The sequence below is a fragment of the Heptranchias perlo genome, chromosome 41 (genome assembly GCF_035084215.1).
Source record: "Heptranchias perlo isolate sHepPer1 chromosome 41, sHepPer1.hap1, whole genome shotgun sequence".
Classification (NCBI taxonomy): Eukaryota; Metazoa; Chordata; class Chondrichthyes; order Hexanchiformes; family Hexanchidae; genus Heptranchias; species Heptranchias perlo.
In genome coordinates this window covers 7997078-8023010 of record NC_090365.1, presented here as the reverse complement: position 1 = coordinate 8023010, position 25933 = coordinate 7997078, and the positions used below count along the sequence as shown (strand labels likewise).

Here is a 25933-nt window from a genome sequence, read left to right as displayed (position 1 = left end):
TATCTTAATGGCGAGAAACTGGAAAGTACTGCAGTACAAAGGGATCTGGGGGTCCTAGTGCAAGAAAATCAAAAAGTTAGTATGCAGGTGCAGCAGGCGATCAAGAAGGCCAACGGAATGTTGGCGTTCATTGCTAGGGGGATAGAATATAAAAACAGCGAGGTATTGCTGCAGTTATATAAGGTATTGGTGAGACCGCACCTGGAATACTGCATATAGTTTTGGTCTCCATACTTAAGAAAAGACATACTTGCTCTCGAGGCAGTACAAAGAAGGTTCACTCGGTTAATCCCGGGGATGAGGGGGTGGACATATGAGGAGAGGTTGAGTAGATTGGGACTCTACTCATTGGAGTTCAGAAGAATGAGAGGCGATCTTATTGAAACATATAAGATTGTGAAGGGGCTTGATCGGGTGGATGCGGTAAGGATGTTCCCAAGGATGGGTGAAACTAGAACTAGGGGGCATAATCTTAGAATAAGGGGCTGCTCTTTCAAAACCGAGATGAGGAGAAACTTCTTCACTCAGAGGGTAGTAGGTCTGTGGAATTTGCTGCCCCAGGAAGCTGTGGAAGCTACATCATTAAATAAATTTAAAACAGAAATAGACAGTTTCCTAAAAGTAATAGGAATTAGGGGTTACGGGGAGCGGGCAGGAAATTGGACATGAATTTAGATTTGAGGTTAGGATCAGATCAGCCATGATCTTATTGAATGGCGGAGCAGGCTTGAGGGGCTGATTGGCCTACTCCTGCTCCTATTTCTTATGTTCTTATTAATACACTCTATGAACTCCTCCTCAGAGCTATTTTTGCCAATTTGATTTGTCCAATCTATGTGAAAGTTAAAATCGCCCATGATTATCGCATTACCTTTTTTACAAGCCCCCCTTATTTCCTGATTAATATTTTGCCCTACAGTGTAGCTACTGTTAGGGGGCCTATATAATACTCCCACCAGTGATTTCTTTCCCTTGATATTTCTTACCTCCACCCAAATCGATTCGACATCTGGATCTCTTGAGCCAAGATCATTTCTCACTATTATACCAATTTCATCCTTTATTAACAGAGCTACCCCACCACCTTTACCTTTTTTCCTATCCTTCCGAAATGTTAAATAACCCTGAATATTTAGCTCCCAACCTTGGTCACCTTGCAACCAAGTCTCTGTAATGGCCACGAGATCATACCCATTTGTTTCTATTTGTGCCATCGGTCTAACTCATCAGGATGCCTACTGACTGCAGCTAAGTTTAGCAATTACATTCATTGTCAGGATAAATTCTCATACTTTCCTTTTTATGCAACTTAAGTGTCAGCCCTGGCTCAGCGGGTAGCACTTTTGCCTCTGAGTCAGAAGTCGCGGGTTCAAGTCCCACTCCAGAGACTTGAGCACGTAATCCAGGCTGACGCTTCAGTGCAGTACTGAGAGAGTGCCGCGCTGTCGGAGGTGCCATCTTTTGGACAAGACGTTAAACCGAGGCCTGTCTGCCCCCTCAGGTGGATGTAAAAGATCCCATGGCGCTATTTCGAAGAAGAGCAGGGGAGTTATCCCCGGTGTCTTGGTCAATATTTATCCCTCAACCAACCTCACTAAAACAGATTATCTGGTCATTATCTCATTGCTGTTTGTGGGACCTTGCTGTGCACAAATTGGCTGCCGCGTTTCCTACATTACAACACTTTAAAAGTACTTAATTAGTTGTAAAGCACTTTGGGATGTCCCAAGGTCGTGAAAGGCGCTATTTAAATGCAAGTCTTTCTTTCTTTCTACTTGTGGGCTCGAATGGATCCATGGACTTCCCTTGTCTGTGTTCTTCATGTGACTTTATGATGTCGATGTTAAGTGTTAGGATGTTGATGTATGCCTATGATTCACCTTACACATATGAACATACAAAAAAGACAATGAGAAAAGATCAGGCCCGTCAATGATCTTCAAACCCATTAGAATATCAATCCATGATTCACTGCCTGTACTACCCCATCTAACAGTGTATACTGGTTTATCATCCACTGCCTGTACTACCCCATCTAACAGTGTGTACTGGTTTATCATCCACTGCCTGTACTACCCCATCTAACAGTGTATACTGGTTTATCATCCACTGCCTGTACTACCCCATCTAACAGTGTGTACTGGTTTATCATCCACTGCCTGTACTACCCCATCTAACAGTGTGTACTGGTTTATCATCCACTGCCTGTACTACCCCATCTAACAGTGTATACTGGTTTATCATCCACTGCCTGTACTACCCCATCTAACAGTGTATACTGGTTTATCATCCACTGCCTGTACTACCCCATCTAACAGTGTGTACTGGTTTATCATCCACTGCCTGTACTACCCCATCTAACAGTGTGTACTGGTTTATCATCCACTGCCTGTACTACCCCATCTAACACTGCATGTCAAACCATCATTTTCTGTCTGTACTACCCATCTAACAGTGTATACCAATCCATCATTTACTGCCTGTATTATCCCATCTAACAGTGTATACTGATCCATCATTTACTGTCTGTACTGCTTCATCTAACAAAGTATACCAATCCAAAGAGAATAGTTTATGGCTCGGAATGAGGCCATTTGGCCTGTTGTGTTAGTGCCAGTTCATTCTCAGAGCAATTCAAAATTAATCTCAATGCCCTGCTCTCTCCTGAAAATCCTGAATCTTCGTCTGCTTCAGAAATGCATCCACTTTCCTTTACAACAAGCCGTGGTCTCTGTCTGATCTACTCACTGTTTCACAGCATTCCATGCTGCAACAATCCTTTGCCTGAAGAAATTTCAGTCTCTTTGTGACGGTTTTAAATTGATGACTATTTTGTCACTGACTCCCTAAGCAGAGGAAGTTGTCTGTTCCTTGTCACTCTATCAAACCGCTTCATAATTTTAAAAACCTCTAGTAAATCTCTTAGCCTTCTCTATTCCAGTAGAAACAGTCCCAGTATCTCAAGTTTCTCCTCATGACTATTGTTGTCTGGCCTTTTCTCTCGTTACATCAGCAGCTAAGCAGTTTCCCAAAAAAAAAAATCAACTTGGACCACTGTTGAACCTTTACAAATACTCAAATGCAGAGCCACGATGGCACAATTCTGTGAGTTGGCCATCCTCTTAGCTGGAATATGGTGTGAGTTTTGGCAAGATAGATGGAGCTCTAACTGTGTAGGGTGCCAGAGATACCTTCAAAGACTTACTCAAGTAATGTCCAATTGTCCTCAATTTGATATTTCAAATTTGCTAAATTTAAAGTTTGGAATACTGGTTTATTTATCATTACAGGCACTGTTCAACTTATCGATTCTGGCTGAAGATATTGAGCAGAATGGAAGAGCATCTCTAGCCCTGGGCCTTGTTGTTGGTTTTCAGCTTCTTTACATTCTGGAAGCACTATATGATGAGGTGGTTATACAATGCAGGGCAAGAATTCATAAGTTAAATCTGTCAGTAAACGGCAAATTCATTTCAGCTCTTTTACAGGAATCAGTTGTGTTTACAAAGGAAATAACCAGTGACATGTTTGGATATATTATGACTTTTGGTGAAATAGTTTGGATTCCTTTTACGTCAAGTCTGCAGGCGATCTACCTCCTCCATCACCCACAGGAGCTCACTTATTTGCAAGTCGCCATCATCGTTCTGATTTACGGTAAGCAGGGTGAAGTGAAGCACGGACTGCAGCGGTTCAAGAAGGCGGCTCACCACCACCTTCTCAAGGGCAATTAGGGATGGGCAATAAATGCCGGCCTCGCCAGCAACCCATGAACGAGTTTTTTTTTAAAAAAGTGAAAGGGGTAATTTTCTGACTTTGTGCTGCCGCTGGGGAGCTTCACCAGCTGACAGTGCCTATTGGAAATATGGGGACATGTTGGAAATGTTGGCACATACTGTGCAGAATTTTCCAACCAAATGCTTGAAAAATCGTTGATCATGGGTGCCAGAATTCCTGACTCCCTTTCGGTAGTGCAAATTTGGAAAATTACCCTAGTAAAGTGAATAATCTTCAAGCATTGCCTAAGCAGAAGGGTAGAGTGCAGCCATAAGATGGCCAGTAGACTTGTTTTAACATTCTATTCTCTCTATTATTTAATTAGAGGAACCAGTGGTTTGCATATTACCCACTCAGTTTGAACTCTGTTGATGCTGGGAAATTGAAGTCTATTGGCCTCTTTGCTGCCCATTGTGTTCTTTTTTTGTAGTGTATTGAAAGTCTTGCATAGAGGCGGAGCAGAATAGTTCAACTGAGATTCAAGCAGATAAAGAATATAAACTTAAAACTTGAAACTATAATGTTACCATTTATAGCAAGACTGGCAGCTCAGAAAGGGGCAGGGATATGTGGTTCCTGCCAGATGTGGGAGTTTTGAGTGGCTCATGATAACTCAGATAAACCGTCTGTGGGCGGTGTCTCCAACTGAAATTAGCTGAAGATCTGAGATGTTGAGGCGGAGTTGGAGACAATCTGACATATCATTTTTACGCAGCGAGTGGTTAAGATCTGCAGTGCGCCGCCCGAAAGGGCGGTGGATGCAAATTCAGTCGTAGCTTTCAAAAAGGAATTGGATAAATTACTTGAAGGGAAAAAATTTGCAGGGCTACGAGGAAAGAGTGGGGGAATGGGACTAACTGGATTGCTCTTGCAAAAAGAGCTGGCACGGGCTCGACGGGCCGAATGGCCTCCTTCTGTGCTGTAACAATTCTATGATCAGGTGGGAGAGGTTTCTGGGGTAAGAGTTTCAGTGGATAGTCACCCCGTTGAGAGACTGAGACCTGGCAGTGATAGAGGAAGTAGTGGTGACTATCCACAGGGAAAGTGAGGAGGATGACAGGCGAGAGCAGGGAACAACCAGAGCAGTAATAGGCGACTCGATAGTTAGAGGGGTGGACACTCTCTTTTGCGGTCCAGACTGAGAGTCCTGTATGTTTTGTTGCCTCCCAGGTGCTAGGGTAAGGGGTGTTTCAGAAAGACTGGAAAAGATTATGGGAGGAGAGGGAGAGGAGCCAGTCACCATGATCGACGTGGGAGCCAATTACATAGGAAAGGAAAGGCCTGAAGTCGTGCAAAAGGAGTTTAGGATATTAGCTTGCAAGGTTTAGCAGCGGGACTTCAAGGATGGCGATTTCCCTCAGCCACATGCTGGAATGGGCAAGTATTGAGAACTCCACACGTGACTAAAGAGGCAGGAAGAAAGTTTCCATTTTATGGGGCATTGGCACCAGTTCTGGGGGAGATGGGGAGCTGTTCTGCAAGGGCTGCATCTGAACAGAAAGGGAGATAATGAACTGGCAAAATAAAATAAACAGCAAATAATATTTTCCGAAACAAAAGCGGGAAATGCTGATAACGCTCAGCAAGTCGGGCAGCATCTGTAAAGAAAATGTGGACACTTCAGGTGAAACCCTTCTTCACAGCCTGAAACGTCAGTGTTTTCCTTTCTTTACAGATGTTGCCTGACTTGCCGAGTGTTTCTAGCATTTCCTACTTTTGTTTCAGATTTGCAGTATTTTGTTTTTAAAAAAAATTAAAATGTTGGACCAGAATTTGGTGTCAAAATAACGGTGAGGCTAACGACTCTCGCCGTTATTTATGCGCAAACGCTCCAGCAACTTCAGGCGAGGGGCAGATGCGCGGTTAAATGCGGATATCCAAAAGTTGCTATCTGAGATGCTTCGCGAAAGCGGCATCTCGTTGTCTTGCCTCACCATTGAAATGCATTAAATGGCGTGAAGTTGCTGTATCGGCACGGTAGACATGAACTATACTCGCCACAGAAGGCCCATTTCAGTCTAAGTACCCTTTTAATGACACGATGAGTGTTAATTACGACCAGTCAACCTCTCTGGCACTGAAAATTAACTATTACAAGTGTGGAGTCTCATTCCTTCAGGTTTTAATTTTTGTTGGAGATTTTATACATTTAAAATTTATACATTTTTAAAAAACATTTCCTTTCTGCCTCTTTTTATCTCTCTCAATCCAATCTCTTTTTCCCTTTATTTCTTTTTGTACCTGATTTGACATTGAATTCACCCACTCTAATTTATACTTCCTTCTCAGTCCTTGCACTGTTAATTTCACTATCCTTCAATTTGATTGGTGAAGGAGATACCTGGTTGCTTGCCCTGTTCACTCAGGTCCCAGATGCCCTGTTTCCCTCACTAGTGCGACATTATCAGCTCGCACTTTCAGCAACTTGCCACGCAAAAAATGTAAAAACCTAAATGTGCAAGGACAAGTCTAACTAAGGGCAGAAGCTGTTAGATGTCCTGACACAGCAAGTTATGGCCCCTTATGTTTTGATTCTGAGTTGTAATTTCTATGATTTAATCAGCGGAGTCAAGATTTGCTTACTGATACCTCCACTGGCAAAAATGACGAGCAACAGCTAGATTGATGTAAAAAATACTCAATTGGAGGAGGGCCAATTTCAGTGGGATGAGAACAGATCTGGCCCGGGTGAATTGCAATCAAAGATTGGCAGGTAAAATTGTAATTGAACATTGGGCGGCCTTTAAGGAGGAGATGGTTCAGGTACAGTCTAAGTACATTCCCACGCAGGAGAAAGGTAGAGCAACTAAAGCCAGAGCTCCCTGAATGACAAAAGAGATAGTGAATAAGATGAAGCAGAAAAGGGGGGCATTTGACAGATGTCAGGTTGATAACACAAGTGAGAACCAGGCAGAATATAGAAAGTTCAGAGAGAAGTGAAAAAGGAAATAAGAGGGGCAAAGAGAGAGTATGAGAATAGACTGGTGGCCAACATAAAAGGGAATCTAAAAGTCTTCTACAGGCATGTAAAACAGTGAACGGTAGTAAGAGGAGGGGTGGGGCTGACTAGGGACCTTAAAGGAGATCTACTCATGGAGGCAGAGGGTATGGGCGAGGTACTGATAAAAAAGTACTTTGCATCTGTCTTTACCAAGGAAGAAGATGCTGCCAGAGTCTCAGTAAAGGAAGATATAGTTGAGATACTGGATGTGCTAAAAATTGATAGAGGTACTAGAAAGGCTGGCTGTACTTAAAGTAGATAAGTCACCCGGTCCAGATGGGATGCATCCTAGGTTGCTCTGGGAAGTAAGGGTGGAAATTGCGGAGGTACTGGCCATAATCTTCCAAACATCCTTAGATACGGGGGTGGTACCGGAGGACTGGAGGATTGCAAATGTTACACCCTTGTTCAAAAAAGGGTGTAAGGATAAACCCAGAAACTACAGGCCAGTCAGTTTAACCACGGTGGTGGGGAAACTTTTAGAAACAATAATCCGGGACAGAATTAACAGTCACTTGGACGAGTGTGGATTGATTAGGGAAAGCCAGCACGGATTTGTTAAAGGCAAATCGTGTTTAACTAATTTGATAGAGTTTTTTGATGAGGTAACAGAGGGGGTAAATGAGGGCAATGCAGTTGATGTGTATATGGACTATCAAAAGGCATTTGATTACGTGCCGCATGATAGGCTTGTCACCAAGATTGTGGCTCGTGGAATAAAGAGGGCAGTAGCAACATGAATGCAGAATTGGCTAAGTGACAAGAAACAAAGAGTAGTGGTGAACAGTTGTTTTTTGGACTAGGTGGAGGTGTACTGTGGTTTCCCCGGGGTCAGTGCTGGGACCACTGCTTTTCTTGATATATATTAATGACTTGGACTTGGGTGTACAGGGCACAATTTCAAAATTTGCAGATGACACAAAACTTGGAAGGGTAGTGAACAGTGAGGAGAATAATGATAGACTTCAAGAGGATGTAGACAGGCTGATGGAATGGGCGGACACGTGGCAGATGAAATTTAACAGAAAAATGCGAAGTGATACATATCGGTAGGAAGAACGAGGAGAGGCAATATAAACTAGAGGGCACAACTCTAAAAGGGGTACAGGAACAGAGAGATCTGGGGGTATATGTGCACAAATCGTTGAAGGTGGCAGGGCAGGTTGAGAAAGTGGTTAAAAAAGCATACGGGATCCTGGGCTTTATAAATAGAGGCATAGAGTACAAAAGCAAGGAAGTTAAGTTGAACCTTTATAAAACACTGTTTCGGCCACAACTGGAGTATTGTGTCCAGTTCTGGGCACCGCACTTTAGGAAAGATGTGAAGGCCATAGAGAGGGTGCAGAAAAGATTTACTAGAATGATTCCAGGGATGAGGGACTTTAGTTATGTGGATAGACTGGAGAAGCTGGGGTTGTTCTCCTTGGAACAGAGAAGGTTGCGAGGAGATTTGACAGAGGTATTCAAAATCATGAAGGGTCTAGACAGAGTAGAGAGAAACTGTTCCCATTGGCGGAAGGGTCAAGGACCAGAGGGCATAGATTTAAGGTGATTGGCAAAAGAACCAAAGGTGACATGAGGAAAAACTTTTTTACGCAGCGAGTGGTTAGGATCTGGAATGCACTGCCCGAGGGGGCAGATTCAATCATGGCCTTCAAAAGGGAACTGGATAAGTACTTGAAAGGAAAAAATTTGCAGGGCTGCGGGGATAGGACGGGGGAGTGGGACTAGCTGGATTGCTCTTGCATAGAGCCGGCATGGAATCGATGGGCTGAATGGCCTCCTTCCGTGCTGTAACCTTTCTATGATAACTATTTGAAGAGTTAGCAACATCACCGGCACAAAAGTCTCCTCCTGCATTGTAATAATAAAAAAAAATTTAAAACTGCAAGTGATGGAAATCTGAAATAAAAACAGAAATGCTATAAATACACAACTGGCCAGTCAGCATCTGAAAAGAGAAAACATGGGTTTTAGGTGCATACGTTGCTTCTTTCATGTGTTGACAGAGCCGCTGAGTGTTTTACAGCACTTTGTGTTTTTTCCTCCTTGCTTGTAATTTCTCTAAATATTAGTACAAAGGTCGTCAACAACCAACTGTTCTGCTGTCTGTTTCTCTTCTGTGATGTTGTATTTTATTTATAAACTGTAACCTTACCCCCCACAGCCGTTGGATTTTTCATTTACAATAGGTCCAATGATCAGAAAAATAAATTCCGCAGTCATCCTCAAGACGTAGCTTTTGCCGGTGAGTATCCATCAGATTTTATATCAAAACTCAGATAATGAAGCAGTCCGTGCCCGCATGCAGCAAGACCTGGACAATGTCGAGGCTTGGGCTGATATGTGGCAAGTAACATTCGCACCAGGCTATGACCATCTCCAACAAGAGAGAATCTAACCACCTCCCCTTGGCATTCAACGGCATTACCATCGCCGAATCCCCCACCATCAACATCCTGGGAGTCACCATTGACCATAAACTTAACTGGACCAGCCATATAAATACTGTGGCTACAAGAGCAGTTCAGAAGCTGGGTATTCTGCGGCGAATGGCTCGCCTCCTGACTCCCCAAAGCCTTTCCATCATCTACAAGGCACAAGTCAGGAGTGCGGTGGAATACTCTCCACTTGCCTGGATGAGTGCAGCTCCAACAACACTCGAGAAGCTCGACACCATCCAGGACAAAGCAGCCCACTTGATTGGCACTCCATCCACCACCCTAAACATTCACTCCCTTCACCACCGGCACACCATGGTTACACTGTGTACCATCCACAGGATGCACTGCAGCAATTCGCCAAGGCTTCGTCGACAGCACCTCCCAAACCTGCGACCTCAACCACCTAGAAGGACAAGTGTAAACAATTTTACAACACCAAGTTATAGTCCAGCAATTTTATTTTAAATTCACAAGCTTTCGGAGGCTTCCTCCTTCCTCAGGTAAATGTTCAGGAGCTCCTCGAAGCCTACGCATTTATACATATAGAACAATACATGGTGTTTACAGAATGCCCCTGCAACTGCCCGTTGCCAAGGCAATCACCGTGTTCAGACAGAGAGGTGTCACCTGCAGAACCCCCGAATACACATTCAACAAAAAAACAAACAGGAAAAAAAACAGAGAGAGGCAGAAACATCCGGAAGGCAGAGAAAGCCAGCAAATGACCCATTATATTAAAAACAGATAACATTTGTTCGCTGGTGGGGTAACGTGTAGCGTGACATGAACCCAAGATCCCGGTTGAGGCCGTCCTCATGGGTGCGGAACTTGGCTATCAATTTCTGCTCGACGATTTTGCGTTGTCGTGTGTCTCGAAGGCTGCCTTGGAGTACGCTTACCCGAAGGTCGGTGGATGAATGACAAGGGCAGGGCAAGGCACATGGGAACAACACCACCTGCACGTTCCCCTCCAAGTCACACACCATCCCGACTTAGAAATATATCGCCATTCCTTCATCGTCGCTGGGTCAAAATTCTGGAACTCCCTTCCTAACAGCACTGTGGGAGAAGCTTCACCACACGGACTGCAGAGGTTCAAGAAGGCGGCTCACCACCACCTTCTCAAGGGCAATTAGGGATGGGCAATAAATGCCGGCCTCGCCAGCGATGCCCACATCCCATGAACGAATTAAAAAAAAACTGAAATGCAGTCCATTTCTAATAGATTGAGAAATGATGGGATGACGGTAATGGTGAAGTTAGGCCTTTAATTTATAATACGTTTCTGTTGTCAGCACTGGTTCAGGATTGTTAAGGAGATATTTAATTACATCTTGCATACCAGCAGCTTTAAAACCGGTTAAGGGATAAAAATTAAATATGTAGGTAAAGGAATACTTATATATAAAATGTCAAGATCACTCATTTATAGTTTTCCAAGAATACTGGAGGCATGGAATTCAATCCCAAAACACCAATAATTTAATTAAAATGGAATATGATTGATCCAGTCACTGTCGTTCAATGACCCTGATATAATTTGCAGTGCATAATCCCCTCACCCCATTGTTATAAAAGAGCAACTCACTATGAGTGATAGCATGGGTGATCTAATAACATAATTCAATAACTTTAAAATAATATATTATACTAGTCGATTGCCTGTGGCATTACAAACGGGAAATCAAGATCAAGTGTAGTTTTCTGGTGAAGTGGGGTTAGAGGGCAGGACATAATTGGAGCAGGACACATGGATATAATTCAGTTCTCATTTTAAAGTCGTACATTCTGACCTTATTTTGTATAATACTTTAATTTAAATGAATAAAGAGCTTGAATTTATAGAGTGCCTTTCACGACCTCAGGATGGCCCAAAGCGCTTTACAGCCAATGAAGTATTTTTGACATGTAGTCACTGTTCTAATGTAGGAAACGCAGCAGCCAATTTACATACGGCAAGCTCCCACAAACAGCAATGTGATGATGATCAGATCATTTGTTTTAGTGATGTTGGTTGAGGGATAAATATTGGCCCAGGACATAGGGGAGAATTCCCCCTGCTCTTCTTTGAAATAGTGTCATGGGATCTTTTACATCCACCTAAGAGGGGAGATGGGGGCCTCAGTTTAACGCTCCATCCAAAAGATGGCAACTCCGACAGTGCAGCAACCCCTCAGTACAGCACAGAGTGTGTCAACCTGGATTTTGTACTCAAGTCTCTGGAGTGGGACTTGAACCTTCAGACTCAGGCGAGAGTGCTACCCACTGAGGGCCACGGCTTACACCACAAATAATGATAATTTATAGTTTAATACCTAAAAACTTATGGTAATTTTGGAATTAGGGAGTTGAGGAGTTTATGTACAGTACAGGTTGTTGATTTGGGAGGTGATCAACCGAGGTGCTACAGTGCTACCATTGGCAGGAGGGCTAAATTACAGCGTGACAAGTTTACATAGGCGGTTTCCACTATAAATGTGGATGGAGGAATTTATAATGGGAAAAGTTGACCAGAAGTAAAGTTTTTTAGATAGGAAGTATGCCCAGACATATGATTTTAATATATTACAGATACAATAAACAGGAATATTACAATATAAAATCATACTATAACATAATATCCAAACAGTAACATGGCAATTTTTTTTATTTCAATGGCGTCCCCCCCCCCCCCCCCATCCCCGACCACAGCTAATTCTCTGCCTGACTGTCCCAGATCCACCCGACACTGATGGAATGGGAGCTGACGCTTCTGCCTTATATCAGGAGACAGTCCATCGTTGAGGGTTCTATAACAAGGGGACATAGATTCAAGGTAAAAGGCGGGAGGTTTAGAGGGGATTTGAGAAAGAACTTTTTCACCCAGAGGGTGGTTGGAGTCTGGAACTCACTGTCTGAAAGGGTTGTGGAGGCAGGAACCCTCACAACATTCAAGAAGCATTTGGATGAGCACTTGAAATGCCATAGCATACAAGGCTACGGACCAAATGCTGGAATATGGGATTAGAGTAGACAGGGCTTGATGGCCGGCACGGACACGATGGGCTGAAGGGCCTCTATCCGTGCTGTATAACTCTATGACTCTATGACTTGCACCACTGCCAGTATCAGATGGTTCTATACGTAAGAGTACACACAATGATATTTTCCTTTTTTTCCTCTTTGAAGGCCTGGAGACCATTGATACAAATACAGGAACGAAGCTGCTGGTTTCTGAATGGTGGGGTTGGCTGCGACATCCCAATTATCTGGGGGACATCGTAGTCCACTTAGCCTGGTCTCTGCCCTGTGGTAAGGAGCACTCTTACTAAGATGGCTGAAAAATCGGTGTAGATTTACATGGAATTTACAGAACAGAAACAGGCCATTCGGCCCAATTGGTCTATGCCAGTGTTCATGCTCCACACGAATCTCCTCCCACCCTAGTTCACCTCACCCTATCAACAAATGCTTTTATTCCTTTCTCCCTCGTGTACTTATCTAGCTTCCCCTTAAATGCATCTACGTTATTCGCCTCAACCACTCCATGTGGTAGCAAGTTCCACATTCTCACCACACTCTGGATAAAAGTTTCTCCTGAATTCCCTATTGGATTTATTCGTGACTTGCTTATATTTATGACCCCCTAGTTTTGGTCTCCTCCAAAAGTGGAAACATCTTCTCTACATCTACTTTATCAAAGCCCTTCATAACTTTAAAGACCTCTATTAGGTCACCCCTATTTAGATTCAACTAGAATTAGATGGACAGCTAACAACAACTTGCATTTATATAGCACCTTTAACGTAGTAAAACGTCCCAAGGCATTTCACAGCAGCGTTATCAAACAAAATTTGACACAAAAGCTTGGTCAAAGAGGTAGGTTTTAAGGAGCGACTGAGGGGTGGAGATTCCAGAGGGGATTAAGGAGGAGATTCCAGAGCTTAGGGCCCAGGCAGATGAAGGCACAGCCACCAATGGTGGTGCGATTAAAATGGGCGGAAGAGGCAAAAATTGGAGGAGCACAGAGATTTCGGAGGATTGAAGGTCTGGAGGAGGTTACAGAGATAGGGAGGCCATGGAGGGATTTGAAAACAGATGCGAATTTTAAAATCGAGGCGTTCCCGGACTGGGAGCCAACGTAGGTCAGCGAGCACTAGGGTGATGGGTGAATGGGACTTGGTGCGAGTTAGGATACGGGCGGCAGAGTTTTAGATGAGCTCAAGTTTATGGAGTAATTCACTAGCATCGAACAAGCAGCAATAACTACTAAACTATCTTCCTTAGTGTTGGAATTTCCTTGCTCCATGGATGCTGAAGGGACTTCTGTTGTTTTCTTGTTTCCAGCACCAGCTTTCTGCACGTTTATCCACATTACGTTTTCTTTTTGCGGTTGCGCTATTTTTCAGATTGTCCATCCCGGTGCTGCTGAATAAACAGATCCTATTTAATTGCCCTCACAGATGGACATAAAAGATCCCATGGCACTATTTCACAGAAAAGCAGGACAGTTCTCCACGGTGTCCTGGTCAATATTTATCCTTCCACAAACATCCCTAAAACAGATTATCGGGTCTCTATCACATTGCTGTTTGTGGGAGCTTGCTGTATGCAAGTTGGTTACCGCGTTTCCTACATTACAACAGTGCTTAATTGGCTGTAAAGCCCTTTGGGACGTCTTGAGGTTGTGAAAGGCGCTATATAAATGCAAGTCTTTTCTTTTACTGGAATCAGAAGCTGCAGTATAGCTGAATCTGAAGGTTCTAGGAGAAACTACGAGATCTCTGAACCACTTAACTACATTCCAAAGGAAGTGGAAATTCCATAGATCAGGCATTTTCAGGAATTTCTTGCTCTTATCCATTATTGGACTTGGTTCCTTTGGTATTTAAAAACTGCTGAGAGCAGAGCACTGTTACACTTACAGTTCCTGATCCTCTTTTGTGTTATTGTAATTTACACTAATATTTTTTCCATTTCTTCCCCTCAATCTCAGGGTTTTCTCATATCATTCCATACTTACAGTTGCTCTTTTGTATCCACATTCTCACTAAACGAACAATAGAAATTGAGGAAGATTGTCACAGGAGATATGGAGCAGCCTGGGAAGAATATTGCAGACGTGTAAAATATCGAATGTTACCATATATTTATTGAATACTGTTCCAATAAATTTGTTTACAGATTAGAATATCTTGCAATGGCACTAATACCTCACTCCCCGGAACGGTGCTGTCTAACTCTCGCTGTGCTGACCAATCCCCACAATATTGACCATCTGACTCCCAATATACAGACTGCCTGAGTCTCATTTTACTGTCTGACTCCTTCCATTATGTTGACTGGTTTCCATTATATTGACTGGTTTCCACTATACTGACTGAACTGCTTCCAATATGTTGACTGGCTCCCACTATACTGACTGACTGAACTCCTTCCATTATATTGACTGATTCCCACTATATTGACTGAACTCCTTCCATTATATTGACTGGCTCCCAATATACTGACTGACTTCCTCTATTATATTGATTGACTCCCATTCTCTTTATGAAATAAAACATCCTGTTGAAAAATGAGTGCACGTTTCAAATTAAATCTGGTCGGCAACGGCTAATGGTTTGAATCCACCTTTAAAAGTTCCCGCCTCTGATTTATTTCACTATGAAGGATGTTATGTTTTTGCTTATTTTGCTTGGACTCAGTGCCAATCTCCACTCCTGTAGGTGACCCTTCACTCCCTATTTATCTGTCCAATTTGTAGGTAACTGTAGTGAACCCAGGGTGCCACTGAATTTGGTTTATTGGATATATTCTGTGTCCTCACATGATCATCTTGACTTTGTAAAGTGATAGAATAAACCTTGTTATCAGAGTGTGAACTGGGCAACAAACCACTAAACAAACTTATTAATAAATAGATAGGCAAACAGTACTTGGACCAAACCAGAAGCTTTTCAGTAATATACAGAAATCTATTCTAGCTCAGATTTTAGTCAATTCTGTCACGTCATCTGGGCTAAAACTAGAGCTAAAATGAAGGGCAGAATTTTGATCTAGAGCCTGGAAGACAGCAGGGGCGGGGCGGGGCGGGGGGGGTGGGGGTGGGGGGGAACGAGGGTGAAGATTTTTGGGTGCGAAACCCGGAAGCTAGGTTGGCGGGTCGCTGAGATTGCGACCTTAATGAGGTCAACAAATTTTACTTCCGGGCTTTGCACACGGCAGCCAGCCTGATTGACAGGCTGGGTGGCTGTCGGGCAGGAAGGCCTACGGTCGCAGGCCACAGCAGGGGATCGGAGGGAGGGAGGACGTCAGATGGGCCGGAGTGGAGATCGGGGGGGGCAGGGGAGAAGATCGGAGGTGAGGGGGGCACAGGGAGAAGATCGCGGGCCTGGGACTTGGAGATTGGAGGTTGCTGGAGGTCGGGTGAAGAGTCAGAGGTAGTTGGGGAGGCCACCATGGGACCATGGAGGGGGGGGTCCCCCATCGGTGGGTGGATGGGGACGGCTGATCGTGGGGGTCCTGTCGGTCGGGTGAGCTTGTTGGGCCTGGATGAAGCATTCCTGCTCCTCCGGGCCCACAAGCAGTGCAATAAAGGCCCTCACTCATCTCATGGATCCGGCCCTTCCCACCTGCTTTCACCTGACATGAATCTGAAGCGATGGGAACCTGAACAGGTAAGGTTAATTTCATTGTTAAGTTTTCCAATACACAAAGAATTAAGTACCTCAAGTATCCCAATGAGGTACATTGCCCTGGATACGGTCCCGCTGCAAAATGCTGTTACTTTAATCTCCCACCCGCCCCCAACCCACCTGTTCTTGGGGGTTAAAATTCCCCAAAATCTCTGATTGAAACTTTACATGAAGCTTGTGTGCAAACCTTCCCTGAAGCCCACTGCCTCCCTCTCCCGAATAGTTTCAGAAGGAATGCCAAATTGGGGCAAGCCTGTGCGACACATCGCGGCTGCCCCAGGACTTGGCAATACCACGGACAGAAAGAAGGAAACTCTGCCTCGAAACCCTGCTCCCAAGGAACAGGCAGAGTTAACACGGCTTTGTGAAAGGGAAATCGTGTTTGACTAATTTATTAGAGTTCTTTGAGGAAGTAACAAGCAACGTGGATAAAGGGGATCCTGTGAATGTGGTGTACTTGGATTTCCAGAAGGCTTTTGACAAGGTGCCACGTCAAAGGCTACTGCACAAAATAACAGCTCGTGGTGTAGGGGGTAACATATTAGCTAACCAATCCTTTATCCATGCTAACAGGAAACAGAGAGTAGTCATAATTGGGTCATTTTCAGGTTGGCAAGATGTAACAAGTGGGGTGCCACAGGGATCAGTGCTGGGGCCTCAACTATTTACAATCTATATCAATACCTTGGATGAAGGGACCGAATGTATGGTTGCTAAATTTGCTGATGACACAAAGGTAGGTAGGAAAGTAAGTTGTGAAGAGGACATAAGGAGACTGCAAAGGGATATAGATAGGTTAAGAGAGTGGGCAAAAATTTGGCAGATGGAGTATCATGTGGGAAAATGTGAACTTGTCCACTTTGGCAGGAGGAATAGAAAAGCACTATATTATTTAAATGGAGAGAGATTGCAGAACTCTGAGGTACAGAGGGATCTGGATGTCCTAGTACATGAATCACAAAAAGTTAGTATGCAGGTACAGCAAGTGATGAGGAAGGCAAATGGAATGTTGTCATTTATTGCAAGGGGAATGGAATACAAAAGTAGAGCTGTTTTGCTACAGCTGCACAGGGCATTGGTGAGACCACATCTAGAATACTGTATGCAATTTTGGTCTCCGTATTTAAGAGGCGGTTCAGGGAAGGTTCACTCAAATGATTCCTGGGATGAGGGGGTTATCTTATGAGGAAAGGTTGGACAAGTTGGGCCTGTATACATTGGAGTTTAGAAGAATGAGAGGTGATCTTATTGAAACATATAAGATCCTGAGGGGACTAGAAGGGGCAGATACTGAGGGGATATTTCCCCTTGAGGGAGAGACTAGAACTAGGGGTCACAGTTTAAAAATAAGGGGTCTCCCATTTAAGATGGAGATGAGGAGAATTTTTTTCTTTTAGAGGGTCGTGAGTCTGTTGAACTCCCTTCCCCAGAGAGCGGTGGAGGCAGGGTCATTGAATATTTTTAAGGCTGAGTTAGATAGATTCCTGATTAACAAGGGAGTCAAAGGTTATAGTAGGTAGATGGGAAAGTTGGTTTGAGGTCGCAATCAGATCAGCCACGATCTTATCAAATGGCAGAGCAGGCTCGAGGGGCCAAATAGCCTACTCCTGCTCTTAGTTCATATGTTTGTAGGATCATGGCGGGCATTTCCCCCCAGGCTGTTGCCCTGATCTCCCTTTGTCTGTGTGCCCATTCTCACTCCTTTCTCTACCCCTTCCCCCCATCCTTTTTCTCCCTCCCTCGCCTCTCCTGCCTCCCTTTTTCTACTCCTCCTTCGCCCCTCCCCATTTCCCCTCACCCTTGCCTTGCCCCTTTTCTCCATTCCCTCCCCTTTTTCTTGATCCCCACCCTCCCCTGGCCCCGCCCCCTCGCCCCCTTTTCTATCCCTCGCCCCTCTTCTATCCCTCGCCCCTCCCCATTTCCCTCGCCCCACCCCTTCGCCCCCTTTTCTATCCCTCGCCCCTCCCCATTTCCCTCGCCCCACCCCTTCGCCCCCTTTTCTATCCCTCGCCCCTCCCCATTTCCCTCGCCCCACCCCTTCGCCCCCTTTTCTGTCCCTCGCCCCTCCCCTTGCCCCGCCCCTTTTCTGTCCCTCGCCCCTCCCCATTTCCCTCGGCCCGCCCCTTTTTCTGTATCCCCGCCCTCCCCTTGCCCCGCCCCCTCCTTCCACTTTTCTCCGCCCCTCGTGCTCGTGATTGGACCATGGGAAGTAGGCGTGGGCTTCCGATCATCCAACCAAAATTGGCCCTGGGGCTGTGGGCGGGCCGCTCGAACATTCCAGACTCGGGCAGCGCGAGAACAACGGCCGCAAGGATTTAAATCGCTGTGGAGACCAGTCGCCCCCCCCATTAAAGCGGAGGCCCCGTACGGCGTATGGGAGCCGGATCGTACCCGTGTCACAGAGCGGAGGCCTGGCTGAAATGGAGGCGGACTCGTACCGTGTGGTGTCGGCGGCGGGTGTCAACGTGCCGATCAGCAGCTCGTTGACCTCGTTTGTCTCGGAGGAAAGATTCAACCGCGGCGTCACCCCGTGTCCGAGCTGAAAGTGAGTGAATGAGGGGCCGGGGCCGGAATAAAACCCAGGAGCCGGACGGTGAAGGCCCGCGGATGGGTTGTGGGCGGAGTCGAGGGGAGTCGAGGGGGGGCGGGACCGGGTGGGCGGAGTCGAGGGGTGGGCGGAGTCGAGGGGTGGGCGGGACCGGGTGGGCGGGGTCGAGGGGGGCGGGACCGGGTGGGCGGAGTCGAGGGGGGCGGGACCGGGTGGGCGGAGTCGAGGGGGGCGGGGTCGAGGGGGGCGGGACCGGGTGGGCGGGGTCGAGGGGGGCGGGACCGGGTGGGCGGGGTCGAGGGGGGCGGGACCGGGTGGGCGGGGTCGAGGGGGCGGGACCGGGTGGGTGGAGTCGAGGGGGGAACGGGACAGAGTGGGCGGGGTCGAATGGCCCAGGGCGGGGACGAGGGACGGAGTGCATGTGCATGTGCGCGTGCGCGGACCCGGATGGGACAGGAGCGCACGGGTGGGATTTCTACGCTCTTTGAACTTGCTGTAATTGACGGAGAATGTGATAAACCGGCGCTGACAGCTGTCTAGGAATCTGCAGCAGGCAGCTAGAGCCGGTAAGTGCTTACCTGCAGCTTTTTTTGCCTTGCAGTTAATGGATTCACTTCACTTTTAAAATGTAGTTTTGCATGCATCAAGTTAGGGATGCCCTATGAAATGGGACCTTTTTTTCCACTTGGGTTAATTATATGTCCAGGTTATGTGCAGAGTTAAGATCCATCTATCCTACCTGCCTCAGCAATGTATTTCAAGCTGTACCTCTGCAGAAAATCGCAGACATTTTATGCGAAGTATCTTCCTTAAATCACTGGAGCTCCAGTTGATCTGGGAAGAAATAGGGGGACAAACCATTGGCCTGGGCCCACCTTGAATACCGTGTACAGCTCCGGGCACTGTAGCACAGGGGGGACATTCTGGCCTCGGACTAGAAAAATGGTCAAGTTGATTATTGCTATTGGGCATTTGTGCTCTGAGAAAGGATTTGGAGGGAAGCATCAAAATTTTAATATAGATATGGGGGGGGTGGTAAAGATTGATGTAGAGAAGGTAGGACTTTTACAGAAGCAATGTGAGTTAGTAAATTGACAGGCAAGGCACCAATTGATGGGAAATTAAGGAGGTAGAAGCAGCTTATTTTTATATTAGTTTCAGGAGTATTACTGAAAGCAAGAATCCAGCTTGATGGGTATGATGTGGTAGTAATTGGAAACCAGTCTAGCTGGAGTGATTGGAAGTTAAAGATATCAGAATATAGGACAAGTGGTATCCCACAGGGATCAGCATTGGGGTCCTCGCCTTTCAATTAATACATATATTTTAAAGGGGGTGCAGGAACAGAGAGACATGCGGGAGTATGTACACAAATCTTTGAAGGTGGCAGGGCAAGTTGAGAAGGCTGTTAAAAAGGCATACAGGACCCATGGCTTTATAAATAGAGGCATGGAGTACAAAAGCAAGGAAGCTATGCTAATCCTTCATAAAACACTGGTTAGGCCTCAGCTGGCGTATTGTGTCCAATTCTGGAACCACACTTTAGAAAGGATGTCAGGGCCTTGAAGAGGGTACAGAGGAGATTTACTGGAATGGGATGTGGGATTTCAGTTATGTGGAGAGACTGGAGAAGCTGGGATTGTTCTTCTTGGAGCGGAGAAGGTTAATGGGAGATTTAATAGAGGTGTTCAGAATCATGAATAGTTTTGAGTAAATAAAGAAAAACTGTTTCTAGTGGCAGAAGGGTCGGTAACCAGAGGACCCAGATTTAAGGTGATTGGCAAGAGAACCAGAGGCGAGGGGGGAAAAAAAAGCAGCGAGTTGTAATGATCTGGAATTCACTGCCTGAAAGGGCGGTGGAAGCAGATTCAAAAGTAACTTTCAAAAGGGAATTGGATAAATACTTGATGGGGAAAAATTTGCAAGTCTATGGGAAAAGAGCAGGGAAATGGGCCTAATTGGATAGCTCTTTCAAAGAGCTGGCACAGGCATGATGGGCCGAATGGTACTGTGTGATTCTGTGATTCTAAATGACCTGGGTTTGGGAATAGAATAGGGTATTTCAGGAGGATGTCATTGTTTTGGAAAGTCTTTGATCTTTTTATTTTGGCTGTGAAATGGAGAAAAGACAAACAGGAACACACAGGCTGGCTGTCATGTTAAAACAGAAGGCTGCTAGAAGGTTACAATGAAGAGAGTAATTAGAAATTAGTTTGCGCAGGCAGGTGGCTGATGTAAGGAAGCATTGCATTTTTGTTGTTTTTATACTACTCTACAAAGAAAAATTGTACTGATTTAAAATAAGACTAAGCTGTGAGAACCCAGCGTCCAGTTCCCATTTAAATCCTAGGTATGTAGTAATGAGCCTGTTTTTTGAAACCTTGCTCAAAAGCAAAATACTGCAGATGCTGGAAATCTGAAATAAAAACAGAAAATGCTGAAAAAAGTGAGGCAGCATCTGTGGAGAAAGAAACCGAGTTAGCGTTTCAGGTCAAAGACCTTTCGTCAGAACTGGAAGATGTTAAAGGCACTGTAGCACAGGGGGACATTCTGGCCTCGGACTAGAAAGACAGTCAAGCTGATTATTGGCATTGGGCACTTGTGCTATGAGAAAGGATTACAGGCATCTGGAGGGAAGCATCAAAATTTTAAAATAGATGTTATGGGGGGAGTAAAGATTGGAATAGAGAAGGTAGGACTTTAACAGAAGCAATGCAAGATAGTAAATTGACATCTTACAGTTCTGACGAAAGATCTTCAACCTGAAATGTTAACTCTATTTCTTTCTCCACAGATGCTGCCTCCCTCGCTGAGCTTTTCCAGCATTTTCTGTTTTTATTTGAAACCTTGCTGTTCCTTTTTATAATAGTGCAAACTGGAACTAATTGTGCGCTTTCCTGCCCCCTGCATGGAGTTGCAGCTGTTCAGCACAGATGACAAATTTATTGGCTCACTGAACCAAGATGAGGCACTGTTTGGATTATAATCTGTTGATGGTGCTGCCGGATACAAGTGAGCTTAATGTGATCATATAACTCCTTTCAATAATGTTCGTTGAATGTAAACCTCCAACTGTTTAGGTTGCAACTAGAATTTATATGGTTCAGTAAAGGTACAAAATAAATGTGAATAGATTGGTAACTGTACATAACCAGACTACAGGCCCAAAATTCCTCTTAATGGAAAATTGAAGAATATTTTTCTCTATAAATAAATATCCCACTAACAAAATCACAAATGTGCTTTGAAACGTGCGGTTTCTGATAATGGGATTTTTGTTAAAGGATCAAAAAATTGGAGAATGCCTCTTTTTGTTTAATTCTCATTAAGAGGAAATTCACTTCCTGGAATCTAAAAGGATGAAACTAAGTGTCCCCCTTTTTACAAATATTACTACAGTCTTTGAAGTGGAGTGAAGTCACTATGACAGAGTGAATTCATTGGGCCCCATCGTCGCTGCTGAGCTGACGGACAGGAACTTAATCGTAGTCGTATTACAGTCTTTAAAATGTTAATAATCCTACATTTGGTAAATGAAAAAGCTTCACTAAATTACCAGAAGGCCACATGGTTGTAGATGGGCAAGTTTGGTTGATAAGTACAGATTGAAGTTATATGGGAAGTATATTTTGGCACAGTACTGAAACAGTGTGCTTGATGAAAATTGGCTTGGGTTTCTGGGGCAGACTACTAGTTTGTCTTTACCATACTGGTACTGTGCAGAATGGTTACTGCGTGGTTATTTCAAGTGTTTGTTTTGTAGGTACTAGACAAAATTGGAGTGAAGATAGGAGAGTTTGAGGATGTGTCTAAAGTTATAAAATATGAAATGGCCAATGAAGCATATGAAAAGAGAACAGGTAAGATTTTTATTTGCAAGAAATGTCATGTACTGGTTGATCTTGTCAAAATTCTTTCATGTTTGTACTACAACTATGGGGTGTCGAGTCTGCATTCTATGCTGCGTAGAAGCCTAGACTTGCTTTTTTTAAATAACTGAGAATATTTTGCCCCATTTTTGATTTCATTTCATTTCTTGCTTAACCATTAGTTAGCTGAGATGGCTAGGCAAGCAACTGGCTATCAGACTGCTCTTGAGCCAGGCACTGAGAAGTGGACAGGTATCTCCTGAGGTGATGTACTTTCAGAGAATTGCAGGGCTGAAGCTTGCTACAATTTGGGCTTCTTCCTAATACTTTCTTTGTAGTTGGTGCAAGAGGCAGATTTCTCAGGAAATCCACACTTCCTGTGATGTGAAACTAATCTTTAAGACGTGACAGCTTGGATAGCATCGAACAGTGAATCCTTAAACTACTGGGGTGGGCACCAGAAATATGGCCTGTCCACTGTGTCCCCCAGATCTCTGAGGTAGTGAAAGCACCCTTCTGACAGACCATGTTTGGCTCAGGCTAAAAGCTACTCATGACGTTTATTTTTTACTTCTGTAAAATATTACTTATTATAATCAATTTTGATAGCATATTTTGCCTAACTTTGCACTGACTGTTCCAATACAACAGTTTAGAAGTTTACAGTTCTCTTCAGTAACTTTTGAATGACTCAGTGATGAAAAGCTTTGTGAGACCTGATCCTCATGGAGCCCCTATTAATCGCCCATCTTGTATAACAGCAGAGTGAAATAGGGAATGGAGAGAATGGGCACCAGCCCAGTTAAATGTCTTTGTCTAAGCTGGCAGTGTTAAAATGGCAGCATTCCATGTTGATGAGTAATATTGCCTAGTATTTACTGAGTAAATGGGAATGTTGACAAAATGCAACATCATCGTACTGTTTTCCCATATCTGATTAACTATCATGTCAAACAGTCTGGCCTGCTTTCCCTCAAATAGTTTGACCTCATTCCCAGCTTTGGGTTTCCATTTTTAACAGTCGAAAGTTCAGGAAAAAAATCACACTCTCCATCTACATCTGTGTAAAGGAAGAAATACAAAACACAATTTTGTAGTTTGAAACAGGATGGGTCGAGATCCATCACTTATTCTCTTCCACCCAAAAAGGGGGCTAGGGAGAGGGTTAATTGGTGCATTTTGGAGAAAATAAATCTTTACATCTGTGTGCTGAGTAATATGAAATTGAATTCTTACAATAGAATGTATAAAAACATTCAGTAAAGCCAGAGGGTGAGAGAATTCCATGTCTCAAGGGTGCCACTTGCTTAATTCAAGTACTGGGCTAGAGTTACTAACAGCCAATAGGTGAAGTTCAATGTGTGACCCTGGTCAGTGAATAGTTTCCGGTTTTTGTTCAGGACCCATTTGTTCAGTTAACATTTGCACTAAGGTGTTGAAGTATATAGCTCCAGTTTGCTGGCGTGATGTTGGCTGAAAGTGCATCTGGCTGTTTGCAACAGAACAATTAACTGGTTTCTGTTTCAGATTCCTGAATTTATTCCTGAAGCACAGTAAAGCAGAAAGCAAAGGTAGAGACCGAGCTCGAGCTGTGGGAACAAGAGGAAAAGGCCTTGGCAGATGTCATCCCAGTCGGTTCAGGATGTGAGGTTCTAATATCGGGGCAGCCAACCAAATAAGGCACTGTAATGTAAGTTGGTTGTGACTTGGGGGCAGAATCCATGGTGATAACGTTTGAAGAAAGCTGATATAGTGGGCACTGTAGTTTAAAAAAAAATCTGTTTTATAATGGGGGGGGGAATACATTACCAGCTACATACTTGGAGACACAAAGTTACAATTTGGGCTGTAATCCAGGAAAGCAGCTGATCTCTTGAATCAGCACAGTTGCTCACAGAGTCCGTGGTTAATGTGAGCTAAGCATAAATTGTTAAACAACCAGAAATTTTGAGGGCAGCTGTGGGTTCTGCTAGTAATGAATTTTTCTAACAGAAGTTTGTGAATTTGGCTGCCCTAAAAAGGGATAGTTCTACATTTAAAGTATCTGTCCCTTCTCCCTTTGAAAAGAGTGATGTACCTTTATTGTGTTTTCTTTTTCTTTAATGAGATGCCTCCCTCATCCCTGTACAGATTCCTTTGTGTTGTATGTTTTGTTGAATGAAAGGACAACTAGAATGTTAAACTAGCTCCATCAGAGCTGACTAGATACATTTGTGGCCCACCAAAATGAGGAGGCCACTGTTAGGCTGCTAGCATTAATGGAACCAGCTTCATTGTAGTTTTGGTCCCTGGTCATTATTGCTGATCATAAATTTCTCACTGGGTTTTAAATTTTAACATTTAAGGTACATTCTTGGAGGACTGTATAGTCACCGCCTGCCAAGAGGGCTTCATTTGCACGAGGTAAAGTGGTGAGTATGGGAGGCACGGGGACTGACGCTTAACTCTCAATAGTTTTTCTTGTACAAATGTTTTTTTTTAAAAATGTTAACAATTTGTGTTTGACAATTGGCTGCACTATTAAGATTTCCCCTGCAGCCAAGTCCTGGCACATGTACATCAATGTGTTTTTTGATGAGATGTAAGACAGTGCTGACACATGGTTATGGAGAAATAAAGTATCATTGCCTCATGGCAGCTTTTCATTTCATTCTGGTATTCGTTCTTGAGTTGGCCATTTGCTGTGTAAACTTCATTTTTGTTTTGAAGGTTGTAATTGATTTTTGACATGCAGCAAAGCACTCATCAGAACTCGCCCAGTGATTCCATCACCTCTAACCAGTTTTAGACATGGTGGGGGGAAAACGTGATGCTCCTTCATAAGAGATGAAAGTGCAGAGAAGCATTGACTATAGTAGTATGTGGGTAAAATAGATAGAAGGAAGGTTGCCCTACACGGAGGCTTGAGAGGTGAGAAAGAGCGGACATCGGATTGCGTCTTTTGTAGGTGGTGCTACTTTGCTTGGAGGAATAGAACAAATTTATTGATCTGCGCAGTAGAGCCGTGCAGTGCTGCGCTGAGGGGAGCAAGTGGGTGGTTATCAGCTACCTTAAAGGAGCAAGCCTGAGAGGCCAGCCTAAGCACTGGGAGGAGAGGGGCTCTGAGGGTGGTGGGGACACTATGCTGGGAGGAGCGGGCACTGGTGGTGGTGGTGGGGAGGGGAGGGTGGGGGGCTGTGCTGGAAGGAGCGGAGTGCTTGGGGTGGGGGGTGGTGCTATCCTGAGAGGAGCGGGGCACTGAGGGTGGACGAGGTGCCCCTTACTGGAGCCTCTGGTATGTAAAGAGATCGCACACGAGAGATTGACGGTGTTGATATTCTTGGAGGACTGTATAGTCACCGCCTGCCGAGAAGGCTTCATTTGCACGTGGGCGCGGCCAGGTAAAGTGGTGAGTATGGGAGGCACGGGGACTGTCCAGAGTCGTCAGTCAATTGGGAATAAGCCGCAATTGTTTGCAGTTGCAAAGTGTTGTTCACAAAGGGGATTCGACAACGTTCCAGCAGAGTTCTGGAAAACCACGCCACAAGTGACACTGGTTCTTGGTGCAGTTTAGACCCACATGTAATCTCCCCATCTTTGTAACCTCCTCTGGCTCTACAACCTTCCGAGATCTCTGCGTT

At 44.6% G+C, this 25933-nt stretch overlaps 1 protein-coding gene and 2 long non-coding RNA genes across 7 annotated transcripts in view; 2 read left to right on the top strand and 1 right to left on the bottom strand.

Moving 5' to 3' along the window:
* Positions 1-14831, top strand: part of LOC137306005 (delta(14)-sterol reductase TM7SF2-like) — a 35244-nt gene extending 20413 nt beyond the window's left edge. For 2 of the 4 annotated variants that reach the window (XM_067975015.1, XM_067975014.1), the window contains exons 8-12: positions 3291-3410; positions 3489-3657; positions 8946-9026; positions 12391-12513; positions 14198-14831. In XM_067975015.1, coding sequence (XP_067831116.1) covers positions 3291-3410; positions 3489-3657; positions 8946-9026; positions 12391-12513; positions 14198-14358 — 654 coding nt within the window. In that variant the 3' untranslated portion in view covers positions 14359-14831. Of the gene's footprint in view, positions 1-3290; positions 3411-3477; positions 3658-8945; positions 9027-12390; positions 12514-14197 lie in introns of all 4 variants that reach the window. The other 2 variants (XM_067975017.1, XM_067975016.1) reach the window with 2 other exon arrangements.
* On the bottom strand, positions 11907-18508 carry LOC137306008 (uncharacterized). Its single transcript, XR_010958803.1, has 3 exons — positions 18335-18508; positions 14225-14303; positions 11907-13626 (listed from the first exon to the last, which is right to left on the bottom strand). It is a non-coding gene; the product is annotated as an uncharacterized lncRNA (long non-coding RNA).
* LOC137306007 (uncharacterized) lies at positions 18160-24963 on the top strand. Of its 2 annotated transcripts, XR_010958802.1 has the most exons (4): positions 18160-18441; positions 22208-22304; positions 23841-24003; positions 24659-24963. It is a non-coding gene; the product is annotated as an uncharacterized lncRNA (long non-coding RNA). The 2 variants fall into 2 exon arrangements; XR_010958801.1 differs by having other exon boundaries at positions 23841-24963.
* Positions 24964-25933: the final 970 nt, after the last annotated feature.